The sequence below is a fragment of the Plectropomus leopardus genome, chromosome 1, assembly GCF_026936395.1.
Source record: "Plectropomus leopardus strain MGB_pleo_1.0 chromosome 1, ASM2693639v1, whole genome shotgun sequence".
Classification (NCBI taxonomy): Eukaryota; Metazoa; Chordata; class Actinopteri; order Perciformes; family Serranidae; genus Plectropomus; species Plectropomus leopardus.
The window spans coordinates 16,080,148-16,098,613 of record NC_142176.1 but is presented as its reverse complement, the minus strand read 5'-3'; the positions used below and the strand labels follow the sequence as shown (position 1 = coordinate 16,098,613).

The 18,466-nt window shown below is 38.6% G+C and overlaps 1 protein-coding gene across 1 annotated transcript in view; it reads left to right on the top strand.

Annotated features, from left to right (window-relative positions):
• ly75 (lymphocyte antigen 75) overlaps positions 1-18,466 on the top strand; it is a 34,187-nt gene that overhangs the window by 958 nt on the left and 14,763 nt on the right. Inside the window, exons 2-22 of the mRNA XM_042487577.2 lie at positions 737-1,108; positions 2,856-3,029; positions 3,286-3,447; positions 6,359-6,478; positions 7,207-7,347; positions 9,035-9,238; positions 9,328-9,488; positions 9,685-9,792; positions 9,990-10,078; positions 10,181-10,350; positions 10,835-11,034; positions 12,284-12,426; positions 12,875-12,953; positions 13,212-13,283; positions 14,381-14,504; positions 14,811-14,846; positions 15,043-15,212; positions 16,447-16,514; positions 16,638-16,714; positions 17,311-17,447; positions 18,321-18,429. Coding sequence (XP_042343511.2) covers positions 737-1,108; positions 2,856-3,029; positions 3,286-3,447; positions 6,359-6,478; positions 7,207-7,347; positions 9,035-9,238; positions 9,328-9,488; positions 9,685-9,792; positions 9,990-10,078; positions 10,181-10,350; positions 10,835-11,034; positions 12,284-12,426; positions 12,875-12,953; positions 13,212-13,283; positions 14,381-14,504; positions 14,811-14,846; positions 15,043-15,212; positions 16,447-16,514; positions 16,638-16,714; positions 17,311-17,447; positions 18,321-18,429 — 2,916 coding nt within the window. The remainder of the gene's footprint in view (positions 1-736; positions 1,109-2,855; positions 3,030-3,285; positions 3,448-6,358; positions 6,479-7,206; positions 7,348-9,034; positions 9,239-9,327; positions 9,489-9,684; positions 9,793-9,989; positions 10,079-10,180; positions 10,351-10,834; positions 11,035-12,283; positions 12,427-12,874; positions 12,954-13,211; positions 13,284-14,380; positions 14,505-14,810; positions 14,847-15,042; positions 15,213-16,446; positions 16,515-16,637; positions 16,715-17,310; positions 17,448-18,320; positions 18,430-18,466) is intronic.

Here is an 18,466-nt window from a genome sequence, read left to right as displayed (position 1 = left end):
AGTCCAAACTAATTTTGAAATCAGCTTTATAAAACACCCATCAAGTGTGAGGGTTTTTTAATATATAAATACTGTGCATAATTACTGTAAATAGTAATAATAATGATAATAATAAAGTAGATCTACAAGCAGAAATAAGAGGCAATGCAACAACAGAAAGCCAAACGATCTTACTTGAACACAAGTGACAAAAAACTAGTTTAGAGTTAGGATCAAATTGAAATGAGCTGAAAAATGATGCAAGATGCAGGACACAAAATGCCAATATAAAGTAATACAAACAAAAAGACCAAAAACAACAAGCAATAAAAGCACAAAAAGGAAATAATTTTCCCAGTGTTTTACATTTTGTTCAAGTCTTAGCCTTAAGATATATTATATTTCAAGGTTTATCGCCATCCATTTCTGTGATGGCTTTCTTATATATATATATATATATATATATATATATATATATATATATACATATATACTGTTTCCTCTTGCAGCTAAAACCTCCAAAATGTACTACAAAAAAGTTCAGAGGAAATGATCTGACTGCTCTAAATTGTAGCTATTGTTAGTACATTTATGTTTTCTCAAAAGATCACATGAGCCCAGTAATAATTTAAGACTGGAATTTCATTGCAGAGCCAACTTCATATCTTGATGGTACGGTAACAAAAGGCTCAAAGCAGATTTTACGCTGAAGTTGATCATTTTTTAACTGTTTTCTGTGTCTGTCCCATCACCACAGACGAGGATGCTTTCACCATCCAGCACGGGAGCACCAGACAGTGCCTGGCTGCAGCGGCTTCGGCAGACTTGACTCTCGCCTCCTGTGACCCAAACAGCAAGTCCCAGTTGTGGAAGTGGGGTTCAGGTCACAGGCTCTTCCATGTGGACATGTCTCTCTGCTTGGCATTAGACGTCCGCACTAAGACGTTATCCCTGATCGACTGTGGCGCCAACAACCTGTTGTTTTGGCAATGCCTGGATGGGGCTGTTTTCACTATTTATCAGATGGGCCTGGCGGTCAGTGATGGCAAAGTCGTCACTAAACGGGACTCTAATGACACTTGGGTTAGAGGGGGATCCCAGGACAGCATCTGCAAGAGGCCGTATCGCGGTGAGTGTGATTTTCTTTGTTTTTATCTGAGAGAGAAAATGCTTGTAGATCTGCAAAAAAACAGGTGCTTTGTGCTGTCCATTTTGGAGCTCTGGGGAAAATGAAAGTTGTGTTCAGTTTGTGTTGAGTATAACACTTTAGGAAGAGCCCATTTTACTCAGTTGAACTTTGTGATACGTTACACCCTTGTATTAGAGGTGTTGCCTCCGCTGGCTTTTGTCTTACATGACAAAACTGGTTCTTGTACTTTTAAAACAGAACCTGACTGGTTAGTTATCGTCATTCCCATCATTTATTACTCATTTATGCTGAGAAACAACATGTTGTGTCAAATTCCAGGTTAGTAGAGTAGCACTTCCTCTCGAACCTGAGTATCGGTTTTTAAATTATGTCCTGAGACTTTTTGGGGCTTTCCTTTGGGTGTGCTTTATAATGGTGTACATGCACAGAGTCTGTGTGGCACAGTGCAACGACAAAAGTTTCACTTTTGTTTTATTAGTATTGTTTTCTGCATTAGCAGAACCAACACATTGGACAATATGAAGAAATGTTAGAAATTTACAATAAACTTGTGTTTTCCGCATATTACATTTAAAAGTGTCCATAAAAGTAGACAAAGAAGGTTTAAGTGTAAATAATTTTAGGGTTTGAAACTGCACATTATCCAATAATTGTGGAAGTATGTACTAAGTTTGATAAAAGTGCTTATTTTTTTGTTGATTGGCATTAATAAGAGCCACAGTGGCATTAAGAAAAGGTGATTTTTCTGCAAATAATACATTTTTATCATCCAAAGAATTTGTCATTTCAAAGGGTATTTTTGCTGAAATATATGGGATGATCTCTGTATCCATCACTGTCCAAAAAAACCCTCACATGAAGCAGGAATTAAAATTTGAAATTTAACACTTCTTTTAGATGTGTATCCAAAGGGCCCAGAATATACGTGTGGATGGTTTATGCTTTCTATAAAACAAAAATATAAATATAAAAATACACAAACAAAGAAGATATAGACTATCACTTGATTTTCACATCTTCTATTATTAGACTTTCAGCACTAAGATGATTTTAATCTCTCGCTGTTCTCACTTATTACCTCTCAGTTATAGAGTGATTTTTCTCCTTTGTCCATAGTCATTGGTTTATATACTTGCATATAAGGCTGACTGACATGCAGAAAATCAGTTATAAAGAAATGTTGATATCAGCATTGCAACAATATTGTGGGGTTGACTATTGGTGCTTTTACAAAATATTTTCACCATGAGATTTTTGATAAATAATCATCAGTAATGTGGATATAATGACTAAGTGGGTAAAGGCAAATAATAGAACAGCTTTGATATAATGGTAAGTTCAGCAAATTACATTACTTTACTGTAATGCAGCCTTTAAAACCAGGAAAAGAGAACACTTATGATGCTATGATATTCAAAATCTAAGACCATATTCAGTGTTATATCACATAATCAATATAATATTGATATACTGCTCAGCCCTACCAGCATGTCTGATGTAAATTTAAGGTGAGGTAGACAGATTTTCCTCTCACCTTAGTTCATTGTGGTCTCATTTCAGAGACATTATCTGTTAGGTGTGTGTGTTGGTGTGTTTTGAGAAAAGAGAAAGTAGATCTTTGTACGCAACAAGACACCAAATTTTACTTTCAACAAATCCCTGTCCTGACATGTTTTTGTGTCTTTTCCTGATCTTTGCTCTTTGCTCCCCTCTTCTCTCTCCACAGTCGTCCACACCACTGATGGGAACGCAGCCGGCTCTCCCTGTGAGTTCCCCTTCAAATTCAACGGCAGCTGGCATCATGGGTGCCTCCCAGATGCAGATTTTCCTGGACTGTCCTGGTGTGCCACAACATCGGACTACGCCCAGGACAGAAAGAAGGGACACTGTCTAACACCTGGCATGTTGTGTTATATTCTCACAAGCTTCATGATAATATTCAGCTGATTTTTTAAATGTTGACGTTTCCATTGTACGGCTGGATTTTTGACATTAATGGCCTTACAATGTCTGTCAGAAGCTGATGTGTGCAAGCCATTTTCACTGGCACAAATCTATTTTTCTCTGTAATCAATTACGTTAAATTACATTAACAAAATTAAATGACATGCTGAGATTCTCTCGCTCACACTGACACTGCCTCTTTGACCTTGCAGAGGAGGGATGCCAGACTCTGTTTGCTGGGCCGGAAGGGGGCTCCTGCTATGAGTTTGTTTCCAGTGCCGCGGTGACCTGGCAGGAGGCTCTGGATTCATGTCGTAGTCAGGGAGCTGATCTGCTGAGTGTGACTGGGCCCGAAGATCTCAACTCCAAAACCTGTAAGGCTGATTTCCTATTTATTACTTCTTTTTCAACTTTTTTTTCATCTGTTTCCTCTGCTTATAACCTGACAAAAATCTCAAGGTAATCAAAGTTGTCAGCTTCATGATGGAAGTGTTGATTCAGCACGATCTCAAATGCTCTAAAATGAGGGGAAAGCTTCCCAATGCACACATTCATAATATGTGTAGTGATAAAAATTGCAAAAATAATTAAGTTAGAAAACTCCAGCACTTTTAAAGATGATATGCTTGATTGGTGATTTTAAAGGAGAAATAATGACTAAAAATAAATCTTAAATAAATATCTAAACATATCACCTTGCGTGTGCTTCTCAAAGCCTAGAAACAACATGTGTACTGTTTGAGTGCTTTAAAGGAAAAACCTTTATTTTGAGGGCGACCCCTGCCCAACTGTTTAAGTAACAAACTATTTCAAGAAACAGAGCAGAAAGCTTTCTGGAGAGACATAGAGGGGTGGGAGGATCAGTCATGCCCAGCCTTTTACATTATTACTGGGCAAGTAACACCCAAAAAATCATCTTTTGGGCCGAAGGCCACTTGGATGACAATGTGCCCGAATGGGTTGTCATTGAGTCACAGTCTTCCCGCCCACTCTTTGGCCTCTTCTGCTTTACAAGTTTCAGCAGGCAGTTAATTCAGCAATCCTGTTTCATGCTCAACACTTAATACCTGCTTGCAATTCAGGAAGCATTTTGGCTTGCAAAGTCCTTCAATAATGGCGCCCATTATGTCCAACTACCTTGTCACACCAGCTACGATGGACATGGCATTTCGCACCTGGCATGGGAATGGGTTACGGTTTATTAAGGATCTTTATGTGGATGGAGTGTTCGCATCATTTGAACAATTAGTGACAAAATATAAATTACCATGTGCCCATTTCTTTCAGTACTTACAATTGAGGGACTTTGTTAAGAAACAGTACCACTCCTTTCCCAATATGCCCCCAACTGCCCCAGTAGACAGTTTGCTGTCTTTTGACGTAAATAAGAAAGGCATAATCTCCCAGATTTATGAAGTCATCTCTGAGATAAATACAATGGGAGCAGGATTTAGACCTTCTGCTTTTGAATGACACCTGGGACTCGATTCTCAAGCACATACACTCCATCTCCAGCTGTAGCAGATTCGGGCTCATGCAGTTTAAAATCGTACATCCTACTCACCTTTCCAAGGCAAAATTGGTTAAAATTTACCCAAATTTGGATGCAACGTGTGACAGATGTAAATCTGTGCCAGCTACATTAATTCATATGTATTGGTCATGCCCAAGTTTACGTTCTTTTTGGGATTCAATTTTTAAATCTTTGAGTGAAGCTTACAAGATGTTAGTGGGTTACTGCCTGGTCGGGGAACTTCTAAAATGTGATTGCCTTTACCTGTTTGCTAGCCCGCCGTCTCATTTTGCTCAACTGGAAAAATCCCACCCCCCCTGCTCATGCCAGGTGGCTGAGGGATGTCATTTTCCATCTAAAGTTTGAAAAGATTAGATTGACTTTGAAGGGAAAGAAGGCTGAATTTGGTAATACGTGGTCCCCACCTATGTCCTACTTTACAACTGTTGGGATGAGTCATAGGGAAATATGTATAAAAGCGTAAATGGGTGTGTGGAGCAGCAGGCATAATGTTTCGGTTGTTTTTTTTTTCCTTTTCCTTTTTTTTCTTTATTTCTTTCTGCCCTTTTTTTCTTTTGTGAATTTATACAAATTCATAGATTTTTTTCCTCCTTATATGCATTTATTCTGTTGTGCATTGTATGGTTAATTTTGTGTGTTTGTATTGCTGTTACTGCTTTGTTATTTTTGACAGTAGTAGCCTGTCAGGGTAGGATCAGGGGGGTGGGGAGGGGGTTGGCAATGGGTAGGGGAAATTAATGGGGTCTTTCTACGTCTGTTGATTTTGTATATTTTGAAAACTCAATAAAGACAGTAAAAAAAAGAAACAGAGCAGAAAGACAGTAGAACCGCATCTCCATTTAATAGCTCCATTTAATGACTTTATATACTGCTTTACTTCTTTGGCCCTCTGAAGGTGTTGTTTTCTTCATTTTTTTTGTTGCTTTATTATTGTATTGTTACTGCTTGCTGTTCTTTGCATGCAAGTTAAAGATAAGAAAACAAGTGAGGCTAGATGAGTGAGAAACATCTGTTTGTGTGAGTGGAAGTATGACCTCATTAACACCAAGATCTGGCCTACAACAAGTGTTGCAGATCATCTGCACGCTTCAAGTCTACATAGAAACGGATGCTGCGGGGTTTGTCAGTAATTACTGTAAATTTGCAACACAAGGCTGCTTCTGACTACTTACAATGCTGCAAGTGAGAATGAATGAAGACAGACGACTTTTCTCTGTTTCTTCGTCTTTGAGCCTTATTCGTCACACTAAGCTGAAAACTGTCAATTCAAACATCAGAAACATTTTTAAAAGTTAACTAAAAAGTCTTGTAGACTCAAGGATTTCAGTCCTAAATGCCCTCTCTCAGTTTTTTGGGCTGCACGCGCTTCTGTAGAAATATTAAAACCATGTAAACAGCACCTGCAACTGCTTCCTTTCCTTGTAACACCAGTGTACTTACTAATTTGAGGAAGTTGAAAACTACATCAAGGTGTGACTGGAGCAGCACCAGTTCCCTTTATCAGGCTGTCCATCCTTCCTGAACCAAATGATATCAGTTTTATGTTTCAGTTAGGGCTCGACTGTTGTTCATTTCTTCCACTCTTCTCCTCTCTTTCCTACCAAGTCAATTTATTGTGTATCCATCTGTTTTATTGTGTTGTTTTCACAGCTCCAAATCATCCAGATGTTTCATATAATCTTATAATCTAACTCCTTTGTTTAAATCTATCCATTATTTGTCCTGTGTGCTGTGAATGTCGCATTGTGCAGTATTGGAGGGCCTTGACAGAATGCCGGAGCGGATGTGGAATGGCCTTAACCAGTTAGACACGTCTCATGGCTGGCAGTGGTCTGATGGTTCCCCTCTCTCTGTCCTGCGCTGGGAAACAGGTGATGATGGTTATATATTTTGATTTGTCTAGTGTTACTTTCTAATGTTTGTCCTATTTCTGAGAGTAATTCTGTAAGCACGTTTATATAAAAATGTTAAAACAGTCAGTGGTTAAACTCAGTTAGTTTTTTTTAACCTGATTTGGGTCTGGAAATACCTGCTCTTCCTACCACACCAAAACCCTGCATCCTGTTGTGATCTGCTGTTGTCGCTCGCCTTCTATAAACTGAGACTTGGTGTCAGTCAGAGAAACAATGAGGCCAGTGTTGTAAAGAAGCTCATTGTGCTTGGTTTTTGGACACAGTGTGGCATTGGGATTGTTGCTGTCGCTGAATAACTCATTAATAGTACTGAATGGAGGGCTTTATAAAGCCTTGTAGCTATTGTAATATGTTTGCTGTTTTTTTTTTCTTCTTAAAGGGAAGATGTTGTTCAACTTAACTCTGCTGTTTGAACGTCAAGGCTACTGCAGGCATCTGGCCTTCTGTTGATATGAGCTCTTTGTTGTTGCTATAATTTACAACAGATCAATGTTGCTACCAGCAGCATTGTGTTGAACTGTTATTACAACATGAAACATTTCTTTATTTCCCCTCTCTGTGCGAAACACAGTTGATGTGCTGAACCTAGAGAGATATCCAGAGGTAAAGGTCACTCCTTTGCTCTGCTGTCACTGTCAGTTTGCGATTTTATTTTGATGTATTGTGTGTGGAAATGTGTTTGACAGGAATGCCATCCACCTCTCTGCTTATTGAGTCAGACTGCGGAGTCCTGAACTCTAAACAAAACTATGAATCTGCATCGTGCAACAAACGGCTGCCCTACATTTGCAAGAAGACCGTCAATGCCTCAGCCACAGCACCAACAGGTAGGTTTGCAGCTGCCATCACTTTCTGCACTTATATATTTCCTCTGAATCATACCGAAACAAGATTAAGAGTCTAAATCGGTGATACTCAACTTATTGCCTGTGGGCTAAATCTGGCCCATGACAGGGTGCAGGGTGGCCTGGTGACCTTTTTGAATTCACAGTGAAATTTAATTAAGTCACACGTGGACTTTTTTGATACTTTGAATATAAATAAGGTGTCAGAGTGCACAAAAAGCTTAAAAATAGAGCTTGTTTATTCAAAAAAAAGTACAAGGAGAGGATCTGAGCTTTGCCCTTAATGTCCTTAAATCCTCGAAATGCCCCTGTGTACCTTAACCATGTGGTTCTGCTGCAACTGGATTAGCCTGGTTTATTTGTTACATCTGATAAATTTTATTGTTTGGTTATTAACTGGCCCGTAGCCTCCTGTCATGCAAAAGTGGCCCCCAGGTAAAGCAAGCTGAGAAACTCTGGTCTACAGCCATGCCAGAGGCTCAGTCAGGCTGTACTCATGCTGATGTTAAGGCTGCTGTAACTATGTTCACGATCTCACCTACAGCTGATGTCATTAGTCTTCAGGTATTTGGTCACAAAAGAAAGTACTTGACAAATAAGATTTGTTGATGGGGTGTGATGAAAACTGAGGTGGTCACCAAAGATATTATAAATCATCCCGAGTTAGACATGAATGTCTGTACTAAATTTTGCAGCAATAATGATAATAATACATTTTATTTATGGAGCGCTTTTCACAAAACTGAATAACGCTCAACAAAAACAAAAACAATGTCAATTAAATTCACTAAAACCATACAGAATAAATAAAATCACAATCAGCAAAAGTAAGACAGACAAGCAAGAAATGTGAATAAATCAAACAATAAAAGCAGAATTAAAAAGGTGGCTCTCGAGGTTGGATTTGAAAGTCAGGGAATCAACAAAGTTGTAAGAATTTTAATTTATCCAAGGGTTCCTGTGGATCCTTGAAAAGTCTTAAAAAGGTATTAAATTAATTAATCTAAAAATTAAAAGTCTTAAAAATGCTAAGACATAAAAAGTTGAATATAATGAGTCATCATTTTCAAATGTTGTATTGTGATATCTCAAAAGAAGATAGTATATCTATTTTTTAGAATATTTTAATGCATCTGGCACCTGTTGAGCTAGAGGCCGCCTTGAAAGTCCCTATTCTTGAGTAATTTATGTCAGTACATGTTTTTTTTTCTCCTTAAATTTTGGTTATTGTAAAATTGGTGTTAATGTAATTCTGTGGCTTTAAAAATGTCTTAAAAAGTCTTAGATATAGCTTGCCTTTAGCTGAAGGAACCCTGTTATATTCTTGGCAATCCATCAAATAATTGTTAAGATATTTCAGTCTGGACCAAAATGGTGGACTGACAGACCAACAATCCCGTCCATAGAGCCATTCTTACATGGTTAAAAACAGGCTGTGGATCTCGATGCTTAGCTAGCAGCCCATAGCTACATATAGTACACCCAACAAGACCAAATCTTTTACCTACTCTCACATGCACATATAACAGCTACATATTGTCTCTTTTCTGGAAGTGAGATCCCTCCTCTGTCCCTCCTTTTGTCCCTGTTGTACCGATCAGAAAGCTCTTTGAGTCAAATTTGTGATTTTCCCCTCACGTCCTCTATCTGTGCTGCTCCCTCTCTACAGAGTCTTTTGTATACAAAGAAACAGTGTGTGCAGACGGTTGGGTCCCGTGGAGTGGCTGGTGTTACAAGTTAGTCAAGGACAAACCTGGAAACTTTACAGATGCCCAGATGCACTGTAACCACATCGAGGGAGCAGGGAAGGGCTATCTGGCCAGCTTCCACTCCATTGACAGCAAAGAGATGATCAACACGAACTTCCATGCAGGTAAATTAAAAATCAAAATGTTCTCTGACCAGACCGCTGCCTTGATTTTAAACATTTCCATAAATTGATGTTCTTATGTGTGTTCTCAGATGGCCAACTGTTGGACGTTTGGATCGGTTTGATTGGTAGCGGCGTGAACCCCACTGTCTTCAAGTGGCTTGATGAGACACCTGTCACTTTCACCTACTGGGACCAAAACCAACCAATCCAGCCCGTTCTGGATACCACCTGTGTCTTCTACTCTGGAGAGGTGTGTGTGTATGTGTGTGTGTGCTGATATGGGTGTGAGTGCATGCATTTTGTGTGTCACCCCACTCATTGTAACAAGACTTGTCGGGTTGGGCTTGTGCGTTGAGTGACTCAAGAGTTTTTATCTTCTTACAATCTGCTGTACAAGTTTGTTTATTTGAGGCCTGCAAAATCAAACCTGTGTCCGTGCTCTGCAGTCTCATGGTTGGCGGGTTGGGAACTGCACAGAGAGGTTACCTTTCATGTGCCAGAAGAAAGGAGAGGTCAAGGAATCAGTGACACAGCCTGGATGTAGCTTTGAAGATGTGAGTATTGTCTGAATGACCTGGTTTTCCAAGAGAAGCCTGCAGTGTTTCGCACAAAAACACACAATCATACTGATCTGACTGTTCTCAGTAGTCCCATCAGAAGACTGGATTTGTATGAGAACTAGGACTTTATACGAAAGAGTCTTTCTTGTAAACTGAATACAGGTCAAGTGTTCCTGTTGTCTATCCCTCAGGGTTGGAGGAGACATGGCAACTCGTGTTATCAAGTAAACACCGAACTAGTATCCTTCAAAGACCGCTGCAATGTCACGATAAGAAACAGGTAGGAGTGTGCTCAACGTGATCAAACATACACACCGACACTAATCAGCTGCTGCCCACATACGTACTTTCCAGCATTCTCATATTTGGCCACCCTTTCCAGGTTTGAGCAGGCCTTTATCAGCCGTCTGCTGAGGGAGCAGATAGGCAAAGATCCTCAGTATTTCTGGATAGGTCTGCAGGACATTAAGAACACGGGGGAGTACCAGTGGTTGAGCCAGGATGGTTCCTCGAGTGTTGTTACATACACCAACTGGGGCTGGTTTGAACCAGGTTAGTAAAGCCACTTTTGCTGTACTTAGTACCTGATGCACAAGACTGGAGGATGAGTCTTGTCATAAGTGACTCATGGTTAATGATTATAGTACAAAAATGTGTCTGTCATATTAAAAATTACAACAGTGCAAAGCAGAGTCTCAGAGCACACTCTGCTCTCATCACTCAGCGTTTTCTGGCCTTCCATATCTCAGCCTCTCTACACTGACATTGCAGCTGGGGAGTGACTGTAAATAGGAATAGCAGCACTTTTTGTCATCCAAACATCCATGATCGTAACACTATATAGAAGAAACAAAATATGGTAAAGCATGATAGTTGCAATTTAAAGGGAACCCTGATCCAGAAGTGAAACCAACATATTAAACAACAACTTCAACAATGTTAAAATATTTGTCATTTAAATGGTCAGGAAATAACCACATCCATCATATTACTTCACACAGTATTGTTAACTGTGTCATCTATGTGCATATTTCAGATCCGGCTGGACGCTGTGCAGCCATTTCCATCGCAAAACCCCTGGGCAAGTGGGAGGCGAAGAACTGTACCGTTTTTAAGGCCGGCACCATTTGTAGAAAAGACCTCAGTCCACCCCCATCCCCAGAACCAGAGCCGAACCCCAACGCAACCTGTCCTGATGGATGGGTGTCCAGACCAAACATCAAATACTGCTACAAGGTGTGTGTGTGTGTGTGTGTAAGAGAGAGACTGTGTCTTTAAACACCACTGGTCACACAGACTTTTTCTACCATTAGTTGTGCGGCAAAGATGATCAGATAATACTTTGTTGTCCATTTACTTAGAAATTTGTCTTGCATTCACAAGTGTATGAGCTAAGTCTATTACTTAAAGGCACTGGGATATTTAACCCAGTTTGACCTGTCAGACGCACTTGCTTCAGCTCGATGACACACCCTTCCTTTTGTTGTGATTTTTGTTGCGATGAGAAAAAGACCTGTTGGCTCCGGTTTGCAGGACTATCATCATATTTATTCATACCATCATGCGTATATGTGAATAAATGCACATTTCTTTGTTTCCATCAAAATACTGAACACACAACTTTCAGGATGAACAAATATGTCTTATGCACCACAGCAGTCAAAAACCTTTTTCCCTTCATGAAAAACACCTGAAGGCAACACTGACCTTTCTTACCAGCGCAGCGACACCCAATGTATAAATTGTTAGTAACAGTTACTGTCTAGTCAGTTAAATCACACATTTGGCTCTTACAAGCCAAATGTCAACAGCATAACATAAAAACAAATAAAACACATAAAAACATAGGGTCAACATCCGTTAGAGATTAAAAAGGAAAGATACAATAAGCAACCACATGCCACTCTGACACCCCATCTCTGTTGCCATTCACTCACACTTAAAACACATCTACATAATATCATACATCTTACATTCAAAAATCCAGTCAAACTATGTGTGTGAGGTGAATTAGGAGACAGTGAGTATATACCATTTTATACCACTGGCACAGCTTGTAATGCATTTTTGATTAGACACACACTTGAGTTGCCTTGTGGGTAATGTATGCAGCAGGCCTTGACAAGTAAGATGAATGCATAGAATGAGGAAAACAATATTTCTGGCACTAATATATCAGTTTTGAAAAATGTTTTAACATCATTCCAAGACCTAATGGTGAGGAACAGATAAGTCATGCAGTTTATTATTGTCAAAAAGTAGTATTGTCAAAAACATATATCTATTACTAAAGCTGTTTCTGCATTGGACCAATGAAAACAATCATCTATCTCATGTTTTTTCCATTTCTTTCTTAACCCACAAATTGTCACTTGATTCTAAATCACATGATCTAAACGCTGAATTGGCGTTCTTTACAATACAGTCTGTTACTTTGCCGGCACTGTTTTAGTAGCTGTTGTAAATTGTTATTTTACCTCGTCAGGTGTTTCATGAGGAGAGGCTGAGCAGGAAACGCACCTGGGAGGAAGCTGAGAGGTTTTGTCAGGAGCTGGGAGCCAACCTGCCCAGCTTCACAAACAGCGGTGAGATGAGGGCCCTGCACAGTATTGTGAGAGAGAGCATCAGGTACACACATGTGCACACAGTCCTGCATGTATTCCTTTTTTGAAGCGTTATTAGCATGAATGTATTTGTCATGGTTTATTTTGAGGCATTCTGACATGAACAAACTTTATACACACTGAATGCAAAATAGTGTGGGGAGGGCACGGCACCACTAATCACCTAACAGAGATGAACGCAAAACATGTCAGTCTGACCTCCTTTTATTGTTCACATAAACATTCATTACTTTACTTGAACATTAAAATGAACACATGCCATCTCTTGAATCACATTTCACACTTGTTTAGGAAATCAATTTTAAACTGTTGTAGTGAAGAATAAAATGCCAAAATCCCTTTTAAAATTTCTCAACCGTTAAAAAATGTTTTCCCATCTCACATCTTTTACTTTGAAAGAAAAGAAAAAGTGCTGTTAATGATAATGGTTTTCTCTGGTATTGTTGTTGCAGTGATAGCCGGCACTTTTGGGTCGGCCTGAACAGGAGAAACCCAACCGATCGCTCTTGGCAGTGGAGTGATGGCCAGCCTGTGAGTATAAATAAACTCAGCCCAAATGCATTGTGAGAGGACAAATGGCAAATAATTTTAAGATATAATTTTTGGTGTGAGACTTCTTCAAGAAATATTCTCTCATCAGCTAACATATTTATAATTGTACTACACAGTAAATTCTTAAAATTCACTTTTATTTATCATAAACACAACATATCTGGTTTGGAGAGACTTTTTGCACTAATTGTTTAAGTGTGAATGTTTATGTATGTCTCTTTAATGTCTCAACAACAGGTATCTATGGAAATTTTACACACAGATTTCCATGAGGATGATGCATACAGTCGGGACTGCACTGCATTCAAGGTGGGCCGAGTGGATTTATTTCACCAAAGGGAGTTTAAAGCTGTAGTTGGTAACTTTAAAAAAAATGTACTTTTTTTAGTTATAGTTCCTGAAACGTGCATCCACACGAGACCGATAGTCTGTAAAAAAAAAAACGTTCTTATTTTACAGCTACAGTACACTAAAATATGTATCTAAAAACATTTGAAGCAAGAAATAGTCAAGGCAGTAACAGAATCTTGATTTGTATTTGATCAGAGCTATTTAGTTTGACAGTTTGACTGCAGTTCATGTGCAGCGATTAACATGATTGACAGCTGCGTTAGAGACACCTCGGCTCTGATTGGTTGTTTCTGTGCACATGTGGTGGATTCTAGCAAATGCTATTATAAGCTCTACGAGTAAGAAAGAGGAACATGAGTTTTTTCTCTTTTATAATACTGTGTTGATATAGTAACAGAAGATATGACAAAAATATGTTTTTAGAAATCTTACCAACTGTAGATTTTAAGGAGAAATAAATATTTGTTTTTTGCCTAAAGTCTTCATTCAACAACCAGCTATGTTTTTGAAATAGTGTTTTATCTTGTTTTCCAACATGTTTTTAGTTTCGTTTCAGTGTGATCTGGTTATCTTTACTGTACAGCTTGATTTGTGAGTCAAGGCCACTTGCTCATCTGTTGTAGGAGCCATGAGAAGAGCCACTGAAGAAATCTACCCCCATTGGCTCAGTGATATTATGCTGTTTTGAAAAAAAATCCCAGAAAAGGCACCTGCTAACAGTTGTTCCTCTTTGTTTTTTCACATCACGAAGGCTTTTGATGTATAGCAAATTTGTTCTGAGGATCATTTCTTAGTTTATTTAACTCCTGTGTTCCTCTCTTGTTGTTGCCCACATTGCAGAACAACTTTACATCTTGCCATCTGGCTCTGACCTTTGCTCTCATTTAGATTGTCTCAGTTAGTGATTGTGTTGTCAGAAAGAGAGACGTTCCCTTCCTACACTGTCACAGAACTGCAGGGAGCAACAAGATATGCAGTGTCACAGATATAAAACTGCTTCTCTTGTGTATTTCCTTTATGGTAATATTTGTGTTAACAATTTGTGTCCTTGTCAGACAATGAAGAGCACCTTGACACACCTGTTAGTGTACCTGCTGCATGACGTACCTCCCACGCCTTTCTATGCCACACCGTTTCACTGTGACGCCAGACTGGAGTGGGTCTGCCAAATACCCCGCGGTAAGACTGAAGATACTCTGTGTATGTGTGCACAAAGCAGAGATTGTTTTTTGTTTGTGAAGAGATACAGTCTCATAAAGACAGCTTACCAGTACTTACAGGAATTTCTAAAGTCTCCAAAATTGTGTGATCCACACAGTCATTAACAGGTTTGTGCAGTTTTATACAACAGAACCAAAAAATAGATTTCTCAACATATGATTTAAGAATTTAAAGAGCTTGTACATACATCTACATGAACACATCATCTTATTATTGGTGTGTTTTTGGTTATTTCTAACTCATTCTTTGTTAATGCTTCAACAGGAAAGACACCCAAGAACCCGGACTGGTACAATCCCGGTAATAACCAAGTCTTTTCAGATTCTGTGAAGCTGTAATTATCTTTTGAGCCTGTAAATTCATCTATTAATGGCCAGAATTTCTTTGACTCATCTTTTTTACTGAGAATAACTTATTTTCTATTTCTGGGTGTAATATGTGTTTTCGCTGTGTAAAATGTGTCATGACTTCAGAGCATGTTTGTCGTGCTTTTCAGGTGGACACCATGAGACATCTATATTCATCGATGGAGCCGAGTTTTGGTTTGTTAAGGAGCCTAAGCTAGCTTTTGAGGAAGCAAAGCTCTTCTGCAGTATGAATGACAGCAAACTGGCTTCACCACTCAGCTCAACTGCTGTCTTAAAGATCCAACAGTACCTAAAAGAGGTGAGTTTCAGGAGACTGTAAGTGAAATTGTGGGTTTGTACAAGTTATGTCAAAACAAGCCCCTGGAACAGCGCCTGACCTTGAAGCCAGTGGTGAAACCGTGGAATTACAACGTCCGAGTTCGTCACGTGATGCCATTGGGCTCAAAAGAAAAGACATTTTTAAATCAGTGGATAAATCTTTTCGAGCATCATAACTTCTAAAAAACTGACAGGTTCCCCATTCAGAATTTGATCCATTTGGTCCAGTAAAGTTTTGAAAATCTAGAAGAGCCGCATGATTAAATAATTGTATACCTATTCAAGTCAGCAGAGGGTAAACCAAAGTTAGTTGCTAGGCCCAGAGGAAGTCTCTCGTGCTCCTGCTTGATGGGCCCCACAATGCAGAAGATCTGGGTAATTTTTTATAGATGAATCCTTTTTATTTTTGGTTTCATGAGCCACTGAGCAATTTTCATAGTCAAAAACAGGGCCCAGACCCCAACGCTAAATCCAGTTCTCTTTATACATCCATGCCATGAACAGGACTGCCATACCAAGTTACGGTTGACAAGCTGTTACTGGACAATAGCTGGTTTGGGGCAGGCTTTTAGCAAACGGTCCAGTTAATTCAACTGTGTGTGCTTTAAGGTCAAATAAATTGGGCACTAAAAGGTTCATAAATATGCTGTGCAATAAGAGTGAAAAGAAGTTAAAAACTTGGATAAATTAAAATTTCCAGTCTTTTTTTTTCTGTTTCTGCAGTTACCCTATTTTCTCTCCCCATGGGCATCCACAGTTGATTTGTTGAGCCTAATGACCGGGAAAATTCTTTCCATTATCTCCTGGTCATGGGGAACTGACAATATTTCATCAGAATACATCTGGAAGCACTCAGAGTAAAGAAGAAAAAAGCTAATCCTCCAAACAAACCACAAACAAAAATAAAAATCAATAATCAATGTCATACAAGCTTAGTGACATTTAATTTCAACTTTCTGAACACTATGTACAATGAGGAGCTCCCAAATATGACACGTAGGCCTACAACAACTACTGTCAAGTATTTAACATGAAAATGGTTTTTTAAATGCTTTAAGTTATAAAAATTTCACTTTTTCATTCCATAATCCCAAGTGTCTTAACACAAGTTCTCTCTGTCTACTTATAAACTGTGTTTAGGAGAGATCATGATAATAAAAATATTTACATGTGTTTTCTATCATAAAGTACTAAAGCTTGCATGTTTTTAACAGATGTCGACTTCTCCCAAGCAAAGTTGGTGGGTCAATTTGAAAGAGCCCGGGCGGATATTCCCCATGACGTAAGCCAGTACAGTAACACACACATATATGCTGTCTGTATGCGAACATAATCATTTCATGACACTTATACCTGTTTTTATGTGGTAAAATGTTGAGGTTAAATTGAATAATTTATGTTCCAGGTACACCCAGCTGTACCTTTACCACTCAGTTTTCCTGGGCAGATGCACCTCCATCAGTCCTGAAATTTTCTTTCCACGTGAGTTAACTTTGTACTGTTTGTATACAACTGAGGATGATTAAGGTTGATAATGAATTTATCATATTATGTGACAGGAAACACATTAGATCAGTAAAGAAAAATCCCCATGATTAAGAAGGTGACAGTTACACATGGTTTAGTTTCATCAGACTGATAATGTCAGGCATTTTTCAAGTTTCTTTTTTATTTATATTGTTCTAAATGAGTCTTAGCGTTGCACAGCGTTTTGAATCCAGGATATGCTTTAAATGTATAAACACTCAAATGTCTTATTTCGTTTGCTTGGAAACTTCAATAAAAATTCTGGTTCAGCTAATATCAAACCAGACAACAACCTCCATGCGGTGAGAATCCATAGTATAAGATAAAAATAAACGCCATGCCTTTTTTTAAAAAAAAAAAATCTGCTTTTCAGGGCTTTAAAGCTTGATTTTACACAACTGTACTTTAAAATGGCCTCTTTTTAACCTTAAGTAATTAGTAGTATTTACAAGGTATTGGTTTACGTAATGTACATAATGTAATTGGATTCATAATGGACATAATTACAGTCTCTTTTACTTATTCACATTTACTGTCATGTTTACTTGCAGAATATGAGGGCAGTTGCCAACAGAAATTGTCCTTTGTGTGTGAGAGACACAACACCACGTCAGTGGAGAAAAACCCTCTGGAGCCTCGGCCTGGAGGACTGCCCTGTGGAAATGGATCTCTGTCCTTCAGAAATAAGGTCTGAGCCAACAGCACATTTAACTCTGCAGTTACATCCTTGACACTGCATGACACTCAAAAACAGATTAGCTCCTGTTATCATGGTCTTATTCTTATAACCATACAAACACATTGAAAGAATTACCATAACACACAGACGTTAGAGCTAAGATAAGAGAAAGATAAGGTTTTTTTATATATTTAAAAGAAAAATCCGCCTGGAAACTCTTTAACACGGACCTTACAATTTTGCAATTGTCTGGAAAGAAATGATCCGACATAAACAGTCTTAATTTGAGATTATTCCAGCACTTGTGCAGTAGTCAGACGAATTTGAGAGAAATCGCTTTTTAAAATGCTGCAGGGATGACCTTTTTTTGTAGGCCAACCCAGAAGTTGACATTGCCATGGTTCCCCTGACAAAAAGCCAATGGGATTTTTCCAGTTGGATTTTGGATTACTATAAAGAAATAAGCCCTGTTTTTAAAACAAACTTAAGACACATTTTGTTCAGCAAAGTCATTTTAACAAAAGAACGCCACTTCTATGATTTTTGAAGCACAAATGCAACTGCCAAAGGTAAAAAGTAAAGGCTGTGAAGATGACGTTCTGTAGTCTCATTACTTACAGACGCCTTTTGTAAAACACATTAAAGACTTAAAATTCACGATTGATGTACTAACTGAGGTATTTTAATATGGTAGAACAAAACATGAAAAGCTTCTTTTAACCACAGATATTATGCCGGGCATCTAACCAAAAACCCATTTAGTTCAAAACAAGGGAACCATAAGTGCTAAAAAGCAAACCTTTTCCATGTGTAAGGACTCATTACTGCAACACTCTGTTAAAGATTTATTTACTTTGCTCTGTTTTTTTTGTTTTATTTTAGTGCTACACAGTAATGACGAGCTTGAAGCCTGTGCCCTTCAAGTATGCAGGTGAAGAATGTCAGTCGGTGAGGGGAACCCTGGTCTCTATATCAGATCAGGTGGAGCAAGGTGAGGATTGCCGTTATTCCAGATCAATGTTTAGTGA